Source organism: Pinus tabuliformis, chromosome J, assembly GCF_031772625.1.
Source record: "Pinus tabuliformis cultivar Carrire ecotype Pingquan chromosome J, CPIR1, whole genome shotgun sequence".
Lineage (NCBI taxonomy): Eukaryota > Viridiplantae > Streptophyta > Pinopsida > Pinales > Pinaceae > Pinus > Pinus tabuliformis.
Window position 1 is genome coordinate 1626251457 of NC_142295.1, and position 17885 is coordinate 1626269341.

The 17885-nt window shown below is 39.1% G+C and overlaps 1 protein-coding gene across 4 annotated transcripts in view; it reads right to left on the bottom strand.

Annotated features, from left to right (window-relative positions):
• LOC149233725 (ATP-dependent DNA helicase homolog RECG1, chloroplastic/mitochondrial-like) overlaps nucleotides 1-17885 on the bottom strand; it is a 513467-nt gene that overhangs the window by 112831 nt on the left and 382751 nt on the right. For all 4 annotated transcript variants that reach the window (XM_089379840.1, XM_089379841.1, XM_089379839.1 and 1 more), the window contains 2 exons: nucleotides 12785-12934; nucleotides 12511-12654 (listed from right to left, as the gene is read on the bottom strand). In XM_089379840.1, the coding sequence (XP_089235966.1) occupies nucleotides 12511-12654; nucleotides 12785-12934 (294 nt within the window). The remainder of the gene's footprint in view (nucleotides 1-12510; nucleotides 12655-12784; nucleotides 12935-17885) is intronic.

A 17885-nucleotide genomic window follows, 5' to 3' on the forward strand; every position in this document is an offset into this window, starting at 1 on the left:
TATTCTAAAGATTTGTTGTATTGGAGGGCAAGGGAACGCATTGCATCTTATGCAATATTGCAAGTGCATTTCCATTTGGGGCTTGGTCTCCCTATACAGGGTCCTAGCCTTCCACAGGGCACATTGGCACTTGTAGGGTGAGTGTTGAGAGCTATGGATGTCCACCATAGCATAGATTACTTCATGTATCCCCAGCACCGCTCATTGATTGCTCGTGTTCCACATTTTCAATGAGGATGATGCACCAAGTTCACCATGCCTAGTCGGCTCCACACTTGCACCATACGCTTGAGAGATGTTCCAGGGTTGAGATGAGGATGTGTCTCATTGCAGGAGACAAAGGGAGGGCTTATGTCATCACCCTAGCCCTTATAGATAGTTTACAGGCATTTTTTATCCACTTACAGACCCATGAGGATGTCCTTGTGCCCCCACACACACTTGAGGGCACCACAGTGGCTTGCTTGAAAAACAAGGGGCCAACCCCTTGTCCACTATGTTTGGAGTCCATGGCATATTTTGGACTTCATTAGGCCTTCTCAATAGCCCAATGACCCATTATGTTGATTTGGAGCCCTCTTGAGAGGCTTATTTTTTATGTTATTGAGCTATCTTGGTGGGCTTGGCACCAAGGGATGTTTTTATTGCACATTATTTTATTATCTAGGGCTTAATTAGGCCAAATAGGCAAATCGAACTCATTAGATATAGCATAAATTGATGAGAGTTGATTCATTTCTCTGATCATCACTTGGATTTGGGTTTACTATCTACTTGGACAATTTTGCATTCCCTTTTGGAAGACGATTTCGGTTTCAGAGATGAATGTTGATGTTTGGAATTTGGATTCTATCTTCTTGGTCTTGGAGCTTCATTATTGGCATAATTTGATGATTGGATATACTCATTTGTACATGTAAGTGATCTTTTCATGTTTATTCTTGTTATTTACATTGTCACATGAATGTTGCTGGGATTTTCGCTATCTAGGTCTGAAATTTACTGCTATTCTATGTGAAATTGTGAAAATTTTGATCTTTCAAAGCATTGCATCATTTGCATGTGTCATGTATGAATGGGTGAATATTCCTAGAGATTATTCTTCTTGAATACATCTTAATAAGTCATTAAACATTGCACATCAAAGTATAAAGTCCTTCAGTCGCTGCTCTCATGCCCTAAGGCCTCCTTGATTGGGTATAGTTTCTCCAAATCACAAGTTCACCTTGACTCCATCTCTCCCAAAGGCAAGGCACTAATCCATAAAGTAGTGGTCACCTAAACACTTATTTTTCTTGCCTTTCCTTTCTCTCTGTAGGGTTAACCTTAATAGGTCACCTAGAGCATCACATAAATTCCATTGTAGCCATCAAACACCTCGATTTTTGATCCATAACTACGATAGGCTTTCCTCTAGAGGCCCTCCAAATTTGAAGCAATTCCGGTGGTGGGATCTCGAGACATAGCAAGTCCTAGCTCTACAACATTTTCTTGCCTGAGGTTTCCCTAGGCTAGTATCCTCATTTGGAACATTGTATTCAATCCTCAATAAAAAAATTATCCTTTGATCCTCTTCTCTTCCATAATTAGGTCAAACCCCTCCTTCGTTGATAAACTCCATACCCTTCATCTAATTTTGGGTCCACTTGGTCCTTTGTGGTCCCTCAACTTTACAACTCTAGTTTCATAAAGATCACATAAAGGCCAATTCTCCATAAGGATTTTTGGGTCTAGGAAACCTCTTGACAAGATATATTCCAAAACCCTAGCCTCAAGAGTCCTCTTAGCCCTTCCTAGAGAGCCCTTCACCTTGCTTTTGAAGTAAGCAAGCTATCTAATTGAGTCTCTCTTGTGAATAGGCCTTAGGAATCACTCCTTATCCTCTTATTGATCTATTCATCTAGTGTTCCCCTTATACCAGATCTCCTCCCATCAGTTAAAGTCTGTAAAGAGCAGGGAGCCTTAGCTAAGGTGACAGTGGATTATCGCTCCATTGTTGCACCTTGACCTAGTAGTTGCTCTATAGGATCCTCTCCTAGGACCCCTGCTAGTTTGAGCGGTAACCGATACTTCCCACGAGGGGTGGGTAAAAGGCCATAATGACAATGGGTAGAGCTCATGCTTTGCTTTTTCCCACACGCTTTATTTAATGTCCCATCCATCTTTGCATTTTATGATATTATTTTCTTTTGTTTCTTACCTGTTGTCATGATATAATTTTAACTTTCTTTTCGCTGCATCAACCTCCAGGGCAACGTTTCTGGGCATGATGCAGATATGTTGACAAGGGAAGGGGTGTGCTAATGCCTTGTGGACCAAGTGGTCATGTGGACCTAGACAGGGGAAATGGTGAAATAGGTCTTATAATGTGCGGAGGGGCGTGAAAAATGTTCATCGAGAAAACAAAACCACACTAGCAAAATCAAGGTTTCTCAGGTAGTTCCCTTCCTAAAGCCATAGGCTAATGGGAGAGATCCCACAGGACTAGGATTGAAGATTAACCCCCGCATTTAAGGTGAGGGAACAAAACCACGGTCAAAGCCCTTCTTCCAAGTCACCCTATAATCCATTACCAAGATGCCCAAATGAAAAACATACCTTTTGGATCAAATCGTCCACCTTTTAATATATGCTCACGATAGATGGGTGAGGAAACATACAACTGATGCAGGGAGTGGAGATAAAGTCGCACATTACATAGGCTACAAGGAGACTGTCAGGGATTGTTGGCTACTGACTGGAAGAAGGTGAGTAGGAAGAAAAACTCTCCTAGGGGTACCCACTTTTGGTGGGAAACAATCCCCATTCAGCCTATCTTCCACCCTCAAACCAATTGCCATTTCTTGAGAAATATACAACAATGAGATTAGGTCTTCTATTATATTGATTTCTCTTTACTTTTGATAGATGCTTGTAATTAAATTCTTCTTCTTCTTCCTAGAGTTCTTATTTTTTTGTTCATCAAATAGCTATCAAAACTATAAAAGCAAAGAGACACCAAATGTAGGCACTCAACCAAGGCAAAACCCTTGTGGAGGAAAAAACCCAATCAAACTCTTCCATGGTAGATTCATATCAAAGTAAGACAACCAAGATCATTGACACAAACTTTTACCCCTCCATCCATTAAGCTAACCAAGTATGAATACAATCCTCTTTGCAATTCGATCTTGTGAAAATTTCTAAACATAAATTCTATTACTGCAGCAACTAATTTATTTCACCTACTTATTATTCCCAATAAGTTATTTATGAAATCCCTTTAGTAAATATTAAAATAAATTCTACAACAAATATCACACCATTAAACAAAAACAAATATATGCACAAGAATCAATCACATCAACACAATTATTTTTGCACAATTGTCCCTAGAAAAACCTAATGCGTGAAAACGGTGCAACAAAGGATGGTTTTATTAATCTTCAGCAACAATCGCTTTTATAAAGAAATTTACATAGACACTGGGAGAAAACACCTGAGACTTTTCTCTGAGACTTTCTGACACCCTGGAGAGCTTCCTTTCTCTATTGTGTCATTCTGCGTGGCTTTGAGCAGCTCTGGTCCCTCTCTACGTCATCCTTGCGTCTCCCTGTGCATTGTCTCTCGGAGACATTGTGTCACTTCTTCTGAGCTCCCTAACTGCTGCTAATCCCCCCTCTTCCCCCACCTTGCAACTCTCCCTCTGAAATCGATCTCCTTCTCTTTTAGAATCGATTTTCCTTGAGATATCAAGTATCTGCTAGTGTGTCTCCAACTGACCCTCAAGCCTCCTCTTCTACTTTTCCTGTTAAGTCTTCAACGACCGAGATTAAGTCCCTAATCAACAGCTAAGATTAGATTTGGCTTGATCCTCGTCATTTAGAACCATAGTTGCGGGGGAGCGCCCCCCCCCCCCCCCCGGCACCCGCTCCCAATCTGCGCTCCGGGCGGGAGCGACTAGGGAGCGGGTCGGGAGCGCGCTCCCTAAAAAAATTTCGCTCCCTGCCTTTTCGGGAGCGTTTTGCCTTTTTTGCATTTTTTTTTTGTAGTAATGTTCGAAATGCAATTTTTTTTGAAAGAAACAAATAGTTTTTGAGTGGGGCAACTTAATGATCAAGTCTAGGCCCTAGTATTGATATGCTATTCATGGTAATGTTAAATTCTTAAAGTAAAAGTGACATTTTCTTTAATTTTCATTTTCATCCTTTTACTTAAATTTTTAACATTACCATGAAATGACTCAGGATGTTTGAGAGTGGTTTCGTCCTCATTGGATTTCATATGGAGAAAGTAGAATTTTAGATTTCATTCAAAATCCAGCAGACTTATCAGTTTTTCAGGATTTCAGGATTGGGGGATTCCAATGTTTCCATTGAATTTTGTCATGTATTAAGGTATGGAACTCGTATTTAATCAAGAGTACCAATCCCTCTATGTACCTTAATGTTAGTGACATTGGTTGTCGAACTCCTCTATCATGACCCTTCTAAAAATGTACGCATCACTCAAACAAAATCTTGACTTGACATGCTATGCTTTTTCTATCTTATGTTAATGCTTAGAGGGTGATATTAATGACAAAGATCCCCAACAGATACAAAGGTAATGACAAAGATACCTCTGGAAATTAATGCTTGGAGGGTGATATTAATGACAAAGATCCTGATTTTGCAACAAGACTAAAAAATTAGACATTTCTCGTGGTGGCAAGAGGCCCAAGCATAAGAAATAGATAATAGATTTACTTCTCCTTTCTAGTTTCTAGTAGCTTTTATAACTATTGACTCTTTCATATTTATTATGATATTTTTTTAAACAATATATGACAATTTAAGTTTGAAGTTGGCAATTATAACTCATTAGTAATGAATTATGAATATGATGCTTCATGAAAGTTGAAAGTTGTTTCATTTCATTTCATTTTATAATATTTCATTTCATGTTAGATATTATTTGTTGTAATGGTTACACTTAGCTTACAAGTACAACTTTGGTGATCAATGATGATAAATGTTATATATTGAATTTTTAAAGCTTGAAACTTTAAGATTGATGAATCATGAGACTCAATATGTTGTATGTTACTATGTTACTAACTTGCGGACGTGGTTGATGAAGATTATAACTTATAGATGATTGTTGTTATATGGTTCAATGATCAATCTATGCTTTTTTATGTTTTTTATATCTAATTCATCATTCTACATGTTTTTGTTGACATATATGTATCAAAAATTAAAAAATATAAAAAATATATATATTTAAAAAGTCGCTCCGGGATTCGCTCCCAAACCGGGAGCTTCTGAAAATGGTCGCTCTCGCTCCCGTTTTCGCTCCCGCTCCCCGCTCCCGCTCCCGCTCCCAAGTAACATGGTTTAGAACCTTGTCACCCAGTTTTATATTAATACCCATTAATATTTTAATTTTCCTAAGTTTAGCTTTAGGAACTCCATTAAAAATATTAATTATTTTAATATCTCTCCAACCAAATGGAATTTCCCAAAACGATTTCTGGGTTTTGGAGATCTTATGTGCCTTAGCCTCTCCACCAATTTTCATGGCTAGAGCACATTCGATGCTACCACAAATCAACACTCCCTCTTAGCGAGGAATGTGCTCTAGTAATGCTCCATCGCTGAAACATCACATTGATCCTTCCGCACCGGTACCTGTGTTGATGCTTGGCCTGATGCCTCACACCATCTACACTGTTGCTTTCTGTATTGTTGCCCATGACACTGCCACTGCCACTGCTACATCTGTACTGCAGCTCCCTCTCCATATGTTGCCCATGTTGCCCATAGCACTGCTAACTGTTGCACTGCAACACCTGACACTTATCCATTTCTGCTACTGAAATGGATTCTTTACCATCCCCATCTTCTCCCTAAAATAAACGAACTTTGTTCTTCCTAGGGCCTTGGTGAGGATGTCTGCCACCTGTTCTCCTATAGGAGTGTAGCTCAATTGTACTGCTCCTTGTTGGACAGAGTCTCTGACAAAGTGACACCTGATATCAATGTGCTTCGACCAATCATGAAATACTGGATTCTCAGAGAGCTTGATGCAACTCTGATTATCACACATGATCCTGGTCACATCCATCCTTCTACTGAATAGGTTCACAAGCAATTTTCTAAGCCATATGGCTTTGCACGAAGCTGTGCTAGCGGCCATATATTCTGCTTCAGCTGAGCTCAGAGCTACCTATTTCTGTTTCCTACTGCAACAAGAAGTCATCCCCGATCCAATGTTGAAACAATACCAGTTATACTTTTCCGATCTACTGAACTTCCAGCCCAATCTGCATCAGTGAACCCACTCAGCCTGATGTCATTGCCTCTAGTGTACAATAGTCCATGCTCAACTGTTCCTTGTCTATACCTGAGAACATGTTTGGTTGCTGCCCAATGCGCCCTCTTAGGTTCCACCATGAACTGACTGAGGGTGTTGACAGCGTAACATATGTTTGGCCTGGTATTGACCAGATACATCAGGGATCCTATCAGCTGCCTGTACAAGGTGGGATCAACATCTGTATCGTCTGATGCATCAATTTTCTTCTAGTTGGTGATCATTGGAGTAGCCATAGGCCTACAGTCCTGCATCCTGAATCTCTTCAAGATTTCTGTAGCATATCTCCCTTGTCCAAGGAAGATCTTACCCTTCTGCTGCCAAACTTCCAACCCCAGAAAATAATGCATCTGTCCCAAATCCTTCATGTCGAATTATGTGGCTAGATTCTTCTTGCAGTCCTTGATGAGCCTAGATGATCCTGTCAGGAAGAAATCATCCACATATAATACTAGGACTAGAGGCTCATTCTCTACAACCAGATAGTAGAGATTGTGATCTGCATCACTCTTGACGAACCCTATCTTCTGCAAGTAGCCATCAATTCGACCATACCATGCTCTAGGTGCCTGTTTAAGCCCATACAAGGCATTCTTTAATCTGCATACATGAGATTTCTTCTCATGTGTCTCAAAGCCTTCTGGTTGTTCAATGTATACTTCCTCTTCTATTACCCCATTCAAGAATGCGTCTTGACATCTATGTGAAGAATCTCCCACCCCATCTGTGCTGCAAGAGATATCACGGTTCTAAAAGATGTATACTTGGCTACTGGGGCAAAGGTCTCTTCGTAGTCTATTCCTTCCTTCCGAGCATACCCCTTTGCCACAAACCTGCCTTTGTATTTCTCCACGCTATAGTCTGTAGCATATTTGATCTTGTAGATCCATCTCAAACCTACCACTGATCTGTCTTGAGGCCTAGGCACCACTTCCCAGACATCATTCACCATTAAAGAGCTATATTCCTCCACCATCGCATCCACCCATACTTGACGTTGAACGGCCTCCTGAAAACTGGAGGATTCCCAACCTCAGCTACTAAGGCCTAGTATCTGTCTGGTTGTCTTCGCTCCCTTTTATTGTCCCTAGGTGCACCAATGAATTCTTCTGCATCCTATAGAATCTGTCGGAGTTCTCGGCTTGTTCTTCCTCTAGTAGTAAGCGCATCTCTTAGCTCTCCCTCTTCCTGTGATTCCTCCTGTTTTGAAGGAGAATTTTTGGTACTAGCTTCCACTGGTTGAAGTGGTTTGACCAACAGCTCATCTTTTGACTGCTCCTCGGAAGACATTTCTCGAGATTTTCTGAAAGCTCTATCCTCCATGAACTTTACATCTCGCCGAACTACTACCTTCTTGCTCCCTGGAAGATAGACTCTACATGCCTTAGCATTCTCACTATATCCCACAACATATCTTTTCTCTGCAGTTTGATCTAACTTCTTCCTCTTCTCCTCGAGTATACGACAATACGCTAAACTCCCAAATATCCTGAAATGACTAACTTCAAGTGTCTTCCCGGTGAAGACCTTCTCTGGAGTAATCTTGCCCAATGCCCTATGAGGAGTTCTATTCTAGACATAAAATGTCGTACTGTATGCTTCTACCCACAAGAATTTTGGCATATCCTAATCATACATCATTGCCCTAGCTGCTTCCACATAAGTCCTATTCTTCCTTTCTGCTACTCCATTCTGCTCCGGATTATAGAGAGTTGTCCACTCTCTTCTGATGCCCTCCCTAATACAAAAATCGGTGAAGTCCTTGTCAACATACCCTCCACCATTGACTGAGCACAACACTTTTATCTTCTTTCCTGTTAGATTCTCCACTAGAGCCTTGAACTCTTTGAATCGACCAAAAACCTCATCTTTGGTTTTCAGAAAGTAGATCCAAGTCTTCCTGGAATGGTCATCGATGAAGGAGACAAAGTATTCGGTCTGCAGATGTCTAAGTGTATCAATCCTAGTACACTCTTGACCCTATTGTTACTTCATGGAAATGTAACTTTGGCATACTTGCCCAGAGAACACCCTCTACATACATCATCTCGTTCAGTACTAAGATTTGGAACTTCTGTTACAGTTTTTCTAAGAATTCTTAGAGCCCCATGGTGCAAATGTCCCATTCTTCTGTGCCATAGTTCATTCAAATCCTTGTCTCCATTACAGCCTATCAGTGCCATTGGTGATTCTAGTTGCAACATGTACAACTTGTTACTTCTGATTCTGATACGGACCTTCCTTTTCCAACTCGGGCGTTTGACGTATACTTTCTCCTTAATGAAGAAAACGTCATAGCCCTTGTTTTGAAGTTGAGATACGGAAAGTAAGTTCATTCCCAGTCCTGACACATGCAGCACATTAGTAGCTCGGAACTGTTCTTTTGTTTCTGTTTGAAAAACTATAGTACCTTTCCGGCTTTCCCTACTGGTACACTTTGCCTTATTCCCCATGGTGATCTGAAAATTCATTCTTTCTTCCTGATAATCTGAAAAACATTCTCGGATTCTTGTCATATGCTAGGAAGCTCCACTATCTATATACCAAACCTCTGAGGAGGCAGAGCTTGCTACACAAGCAACTTCTTCTTCCAATCTGGAAGCCAACATAGAATAATCGTAATTTTTGTCTCTTGTGCATTCTTCTGAAAATCTGCACGAGTCTCCTTGAGTGGATGCTTTTGCATCATGCTCTTGACCCATAATTGATTTTCCCTTCCTTTCGCCGAATCTTTGCTTTGATACCATGTGAAAATTTCTAAACAGAAATTCTATTACTGCAGCAACTGATTTATTTCACCTACTTATTATTCCCAATAAGTTATTTATGAAATCCCTTCAGTAAATATTAAAATAAATTCTATTGCAAATATCACACCATTATACAGAAACAAATATATGCACAAGAATCAATCACATCAACACAGTTATTTTTGGACAATTGTCTCCAAAAAAACCCAATGCTCGAAAACCAATGCAGCAGAGGAAGGTTTTATTAATCTTAAGCAACAATCGCTTTTACAAAGAAATTTACACAAACACTAGGAGAAAACACATGAGACTTTTCTCTGAGACTTTCTGACACCCTAGAGAGCTTCCTTTCTCTACTGCATCATTCTGTGTGGCTCCGCGCAGCTCTGGGCCCTCTCTGCATCACCCCTACATCTCTCTGATCTGCGTCTCCCTCTGCGCTGTCTCTCAGAGTCCCTGCGTCACTTCTTCTGAGCTCTCTGACTGCTACTAAACCCCCCTTCCCCCACCCTGCAACTCTCCCTCTAAAATTGATCTCCTTCTCTTTGAGAATCAATTTTCCTTGAGATAATGAGTATTTGCTGGTGTGTCTCCAACTGATCCTCAAGCCTCCTCTTATAATTTTCTTGTTGAGTCTTCAACAGTCGAGATTAAGTCCCTAATCAATGGCTAAGATTAGATTTGGCTTGATCCTCGTCATTTAGACCTTCTCACCCAATTTTATATTAATACCCATTAATATTTTAATTTTCCTAAGTTTAGACTTAGGAACTCCATTAAAAATATTAATTATTTTAAGATCTCTCCAATCGGATGGAATTTCCCAAAACAATTTCTGGGTTTTGGAGATCTTGTGTGCCTTAGTCACTCCACCAATTTTTATGGCTAGAGCACATCTGATGCTACCACAAATCAACAGATATTTACTCTACAATAGCAATTCTGCCTACAATAACATGATGCCCCGGTCCTATGGTCACCCAATATTTCAGTCCTATAGATGATCTGAATTTCCCTAACTTCGCCTTCCTACAATTATGTCTAAACTTCTTGACTTTTATTTCATTTGGTCGAGTTCACTTAGGTATATATAGTTGTTTTTGCCTATATATTGAGCCAACATGAACAATAGGAGAAGTCGACTTGTAGAAGGTGAAGTTGGAACCAATTTAGAAGAGCTTGAGGCCGACTTGATGGATGGAGGGTTTGACATGACAAAATAAATTTCTTTCTTTGACACCATGAACCCAAGAAGGGTTTCTTACATAATAAATTTGACTTTGACTCAACAAAAATCCTAGAGCACTCAATGGGTGCTTTGACCTATTGACCATTGACCCAAGCATGAAACCCATGCTTTAATAAGTCAATAAAAATTTCCTTTTATAAATAATTTTCTTTTCTTTCTTTTGATAGATACATGACTCGAATTCAATTATGAAGACTGACACTAGTTACATTCTTCAACACCATTGACCTCAACAACCCAACACAAAAATTCAAATCTGTCCAAACGTAAATTCCGTTCTCTCTCAACACTTATCTCTGTGTATACTGTTGGTTTTTCTTGTTGTTTTGTTCACTGTCTCATCTATTTCCTCCACTTGGCTCTGATACCACGTAGAAATTTAGTGTAAACCCACCCCGGTTTCAAGTTTAGTGATTCCTCATCAACTTTGATGCCCAACCCACATTTAATATGCTGTTGTCATAAACATGAATAACTTCACAAATTGAAACACATAGAATCTACTTCTTCCTTTTCACTTTTCCTGAGATAAAACAAAAGCATTCACGCAAAAAATTAACACATTTGTTTTCGGTCAAATGACCCTCGAAAAAACCCAAGGGAAAACAAGTGAGAGAGAGAGAGGAGTTTCTATTTTTCTTCAGAAAAATTTACAACAACAAATACAGACTTATCTCTTGGAAATCATGCCCAGATTTCCTAGAAATTCATGCCAGATTTCCTTTTTGAATTCTGTCTTTGCTGCCGTGATTTAGGTGCCTTCCTCACTCAGAAATGCATGTCCGTTGCTGTACAAACAAACAGCAATAAATGTTGTACAATACCCTCAAATTTTGTGCCCAGATTACCTTGAATTTTGTGCCATTAGCTGCCTCAAAATTTGCACTGAGCCTGCTGTACGAACAATGCAATTAATGCTAGTACTTGCCCTCAAAAATTAAAATTCCTGCCCTCTTAGCTGTGACTTTCGTGCCCCTTTTCTTGGAATTTGTACTGTCCTACAGCTGTATTTTTCTCCCTTGGAATTTGTGCCCTTGCCACTCTATTTCTCTGCAGTTCAGCTATTCTTGTGTGCTCTCTCTCTTTCTCCAAAACTTATGAAGAAAATGAATTGTGTCTATTCCCCTTCCTTTACCTTTTGCCTTCTCATAAGGAAACCCTAAGATCCAATAGCTGAGATTTGATCTTGGCCATTGAGATCAAGGGTGTAGATATAATTTCTCATTGACCCACTTAAGTCACTTAGACCTTCATACTCATAAAATCACTTTATCCACTAATCACATTTTTCATTAATTAGACAAAAAACTTAAAAAGTCACTTTATGACTTTAATGCTCATAAAGTCATTTTAACTTAATTTCTCATAAAGTTAAATCAAGGGATCATGTTGTACACTTTTTCCTAGGCAAGACACCATGCCTTAGAAAACACACTTTTCCTTGGCACAATTTGTTCCAACACTACAAAGGTAATTAATTAACTAGGGAAGCTAATATCAGTGATCCTTGACACGAACCCAAAACAATCCAACTAAGATATCAATAAAGTCAATTAATTACTTAGAGATGATCAATTTAATCACCAGCAACTATCTAGAGATTGTCAATTAATCACCAGCAAATTTCTAGAGATGGTCAATTAATCACCAACAATTATGTATGGATACAATCATCTACACCTGCAATAATCACCAGCAACTATCTAGAGATGGTCAATTAATCACCAGCAATTATCTAGTGATGGTCAATTAATCACCAACAATTATCTATGGATACAATCATCTACACCAGCAATAATCACCATCAATGGTTATGGAGAAATCCAAACACGCTAAGATGAAGAGCATCAGAGTGAAGTGAAAAGCATCAGGTAAGGAAGACTCCATATGTTAGTTTAATGGCAGAAAGCAATGTTTGTAGCATTTAAAAAATAAAATGCAACTAATTTTTCGTCATTGTGCTATTTTGCTTCCGTATTTCTTAACTTAAAGGATGTCACAACTTACAATAGAGCAAACTGTTTTCCCATATATTGAAAAGGGATAAAACTAACTCAAATCTGTTACAGGATCCCTAATAGATATAGACTGCACGAAAGAATTCATACTGCTCATACACACTATTAATATCCGTTCAAAAATTTTGTTCTTATTCAACAAAGAAACGATAAATACCTTGCTACTAAACCTTCCCTTTTGTTCCACTCCAAAGCGATGTTGTTCATCTATTACTGCAAAGCAAAGAGAGGCAAAGTTCACAGTTTCTGAAAACAATTTGTGTGTGCCTACTACCAATGCAATATCTCCCATCTCCAGTCCCTGAATCAAAAATCCATTATTTTCAAACAATACGATCGAAAAGACTCGGATCCAATCCACCAGAACATAGAATAATTAATTATCAACTAATTTTTCACAGCCTTAACTCAGAAGCAACAGATAATACTACCGTCTGTATTAAACGAGCTTCCTTTAATGGAGTGGAACCAGTTAAAACAGCTACTGAAGGCCTGTCATCTTTGTTTATCCTCTCTAGAATAGAAATAATGTTCCCATGATGCTGCATTGCTAATAATTCTGTTGGCACCATAAACGCTACCTGCATTAAGTGATCAAAGGTGCATCCCCATATCAAGAATCGAGTTCAGAATAAAATCAGTATTTAAGGAAATGGAAGGCTCACTGACATGACACAAATAAAATAAAAAATATGTATGAATATATTTAACTACAAATATTCTGTTTAAAAGTGTGATCTTAAATCTAACGCCCTAAGGATAATCAAAATATTCAATATCACAAAAATAATAAGTTTCCCTTGAGAAATCTGGCATATGATTACTAGAGTCTAGACCAGTGTTGCAGGAACCACCCCCCCCCCCCCAAGGATCCAAAGGCAGATCCGCGTCCCATACGGATCCGCCACCGATCCTTCGGCGGAATCGCGGATCGGAAAATCGGATCCACAGTTCCTCCTTTTTTTGGCGATTCCTGCAAATTTGGATTCGTGGGGGCCCAATCCGTGACTCCTACTGCCCGATCCGCGGTTCCTATTTCCCAATCCGCAGATCCAGAAAGGATCGGGTGCGGATCTGTGGAGGTTCGGGTGTGTATCCACCGCGGATCGCGAGCGGATCCAAGAGAAGGTGGACGATTCCACGGGGTTTTGTTTTTTTGTTTTACGAAATTTCGAACTGTTCTGTGAGGAACTACACTTTCTAAATACTCCCGAGGTACCCCTTGATGCTCCCTAATGGTGATGTTAAATTCTTAAATTAAAAGTGACATTCTCCTTTATCTTTCACTTCCATCCTTTTACTTAAATTTTTAACATTACCATGAAGTGACTCGGGATGTTGAGAGTGGTTCCAACCTCATTAGAGTTCATATGGAAAAAATAGAATTTCATATCCCATTCAAAATTCAGCAGACTTAACAGTTTTCAAGATCAATCGGATTGTGGTGTTTCATTGGATTATATCATGTATGAGGGCATGTGATTGGCATTTAATCAAGAGCAACAAGCCCTATATGTACCCCAGTGTTGGTGTTATTGATTGTTGAACTCCTTTGTCATGACCTTAGCAATTATGTACCCTTCACTCAAGTCAAAATCATTGATCAAGCATGTTAAGCTTTCTCTACCATATTATAAGGTTTGGATTAAGCTGTTTGATCAAAATTAGGCAATGTTGACTAAAATCCTTATAGAATTGAAGTAGAGGCAAAGGCTAGACAAGAGAAGAGGAATCTAGATTGTAGATGGCTGATGCTGGAATAATTAATCATTGATGTACAATGGATGTCATATCTATCTTGATTTATGTAAAAATATGCATGTTTTCATGTCTTCTACAACTAATTTGGTATTTTGGATGTTTTTTAATATAAATGCAAAAAAATGTAAAAAAAATTATATATATATATATATAGTAGACGCTTCCGAGATGCTTCGCTTCCTAGATTTTTGGAAAATGATGCTTCTGCGTCCCCACTTCCAAAAAACATCCCCGTTTCGTCCATGCTTCGTACAACATTGGTCTAGACTGAAATGTTGACAAAATAATCTGATCAACCTACATACATAATCTGTGTTAATATTGAAATGGTACGATAACTCAAATAGTAAATATAATAATAGCCTTGTTCATATGGTATGAGCAGTCTTATGAGCTGCCTTGCTTAATTATATTGACATGTTAGATTTAAAACTATACAAATGATCAATGTTCTAACCAATACTACAAGATAGCAAGCTTTCATTGTTGAAAACGAGACAAAATAAATAGTCAATTAAAATTGGGGAAGCTCACCAGCACAACCTGGCTTGACATCAAAATGAAAATCTTACCTAAGACTAGGCTTGGCTAAGTCAATGAAGATTAAACTATCCAAAATTGATCAAACTCATCATAAACTGGAAAGACTCATGCAAACTCGCTACTACACCATAGCCTTGCTGGAGACAAGAAACAATTTTAATTTCCACCACAAAGATCAGAACTTTACAGCTCATTTTTCACTCATATTTTCCTTTCTATCTCTTGTTTTTCTCTTAACTTGATTGTTTGAGAATTCCAACTACTTTCAATAATACATAGTCGACATACGGCCTATATGGTTGAGTATGAACATTTCCATACCAATTTTCAGCTCTGTTAAATTTTGTGCCATCCCTTGTTAGTTTTCGTAGCTCGGACAGGTGTTCTAGTCTCGACAAGTGTCATTGAGGCTAGAAACACTAATGAGTTAATTATCTCCACGCCCATCTAACTTTTCCCAAGTTTCATGTAGGAAAAATATCTTAATTATGTCAATTAGTGATTTTTTAAATATTTCATAAGTCTAACTTAGGAAAAGTGAATAATTAACTCATATTAATTGGGATAAGGTTGATTTTCCTCTAGAAGCTTGTAGAAAGTTTATAAGACAATCTTAGCCATCGATTAGATCAAGTGAAATTCTAATCGTGGCCATTCATTCGTGAATGAGAGATTATAAAGGAGATCAATGGGCAGCTTTGGAGATCATACAAATATTCAAGCAAGAGATTTTCAAAAGACACCATAAAGTTTCAGTAGCAGTGATTGAGGAAAGATTTTTCGGAGATTCTTGCTATCTGTATTTTCAGCAGGAGGTCGATTTTTTCCTAGTTGGCCCATGACATTCAGGAGGAGGCCGAATTGCTCAATGTATTCGCAGGAGGAGGCCAAGATTATTTGCCGAAAGGCAATGCAAGTCTTCCAAAAGTCAGATCGAGTCCTCCAATGACAATGCGAGTTCACCAGAAGCCGGTGTGAATTTGTTGGAGGCCATTCGAGTCATCCAGAAGGCAGATCGAGTTTGCCATAAGCTAGTGTGAACTGCGAGAAAGAGCCAGAGTGAATTGCCAGAGGCCATTGCGTGTTGTTGGAGGCAGTGCAAATTGCAAAATAGGGAAGTTGTGGGGTTTTCCAAATCAACAAAAATAAAAAAACATTTTGTCATAGATTTGCCAGTGAGAGTCAAGCAGTGGTATTTCTCAATAGCAATTTATTTGTTGAAGAGAATAACAAAAGCCCTCAGATCTGAAAACTAGTTTTCCCCACATTGGGGTCTTTCTAGGGACTATTTGTCCAATAATTTTGGTCTAAATTGTGTAATTGGTTTCTCGCATATTTCTTGCATTTTCAGTTTTGTGAATGCTATTGTTTATGTTGTTATTCATTGTTGAATGTTGTTGTCATTGATGCCAATTTCAGTGTTTGAATGCTCTTAATATTCGTCTATGGATTGCATTGATTGGAATCTGCAATGGTCAAGAAGCCTTAGAAGGATGAGAAGCTCTTGCAGTGTGGTTGTGATACCCCGCTTTTGATGAACATTTTGAATGGGAAGATCAGTGCATTGGCAAGGAAGACCATCATCATTTGAATGTGCCCATCATATTGTTCCATTGGTAGATGACACATCACATAACTTCTCATGGTTGTGGAGATAAGTCTCGTCAAAGTTGGAGCCTCGTTGTGTGGTCAAAGTACCCCAAAATTGAGATGCTAATGGCAGTTGATGACTAGTCCAATTTGGGTTTGTTGATTGATTAAAGATGGCATTAATATTAAAAATATTTTGGACAATTTTTATTGGCCTCGAGCTGCCCTAATTGGTCCTCCTTCAAGCAAAGAAAATCCACAATAAGTCAGCCTCAGAGTGATTAAGTTTGGCTCCAAAATTCTTGAATTTGAAAATTAAAATTAAAATTTTCTTTAAGGTCAGCGCATGTTGATTTGGGGTAGCATCGGATGTGCTCTAGCGACGAAACTTGTGGAGAGGCTAAAGCACATGAGATCTCCAATACCGAGAAAGTGTTTGGGCAGATTCTAAACAGTTTGGGAGATATTAAAATAATTAATATTTTTAATGGAGTCCCTAAGTCTAAACTTAGGGAAATTAAAATATTAATGTGAAATAATATAAAATTGTGTTAGAATGGTCCAAAAGTCATGGATCAAGCCAGATCTAATCTTAGCCCTTGATTAGGGACTTAATCTCAGCCGTTGATCTGTCAACGAGAAAAATATAACAGGAGACTTAAGGGTCACTTGGAGAATTCACTGAGGGAGACCAGTCAGTACAATTTCTGGAGCGGGGTTAGCTAAGAAATTGAACCAGTGGTCTGGTGAGCAGTCTGGAGACAACAAGTGCGGAACGGAGAAACGAGATCAGCCACTAGAGATCAACGCAGAGGCAGGAGGGGCAGATGCAGGGAATTTCAGGCAGATGCAGAGGCAGCAGGAGACTGCGCAGACATTAACTGGGCCTGTGTGGGTGACACAGAGAGGTCCAAGGCTAACGCAGCCAAGCAGGGGCTGACGCAGAGGGTCTGAGAGCCACGCAGTGGTCAACCGAGCTAACGCTAGGATTGGGAGAAGTGCTGGAGAATTTTTCTCTGTGTGGGTAAGCCAGTTTGGCACCCTGTTGTATTGAAGAAACGCTGAATAATAAAAACCTCCCTTGTTGCACTGGTTTTCCCACATTGGGTTTTTCTAGGGAGTGTTGTCCAAAATATCTGTGTCAATGTGTTGATTCTTGTGCATATGTTTGTTTCTGTATTACGGTGTGATATCTGCAACAGTGTTTATTTTAATGTTTATTGAAGTAATTTCATAAATGACTTATTGTGGAATAAGTAGGAAAGTAAATCAGTTGCCGCAGTGACAGAATTTTCACATGGTATCAAAGCAAGTAATCAAAGACAAAGGGAAAATCAATTATGGGTCGAGACCACGATGTAGAGGCATCCACGTCAGGGGACTCTCACATATTTTTAGAAGATTGCACAAGAGAAAAAGATTTTGATTTCTCTATGTTGGCTTCCAGGCTGGAAGAAGTAGTGGCATGTATGACTAGTGTTGCATCATTGAAGTATGGTATATAGACAGTGGAGCCTCGTGGCATATGACAGGAATCAGTGAGTGTTTCTCAAAATATCGAGAAGAGAAGATGAACTTTCATATCACCATGGGGAACAAGGCAAAGTGTACTCTAGTAGGGAAGGGTACCATAGTTTT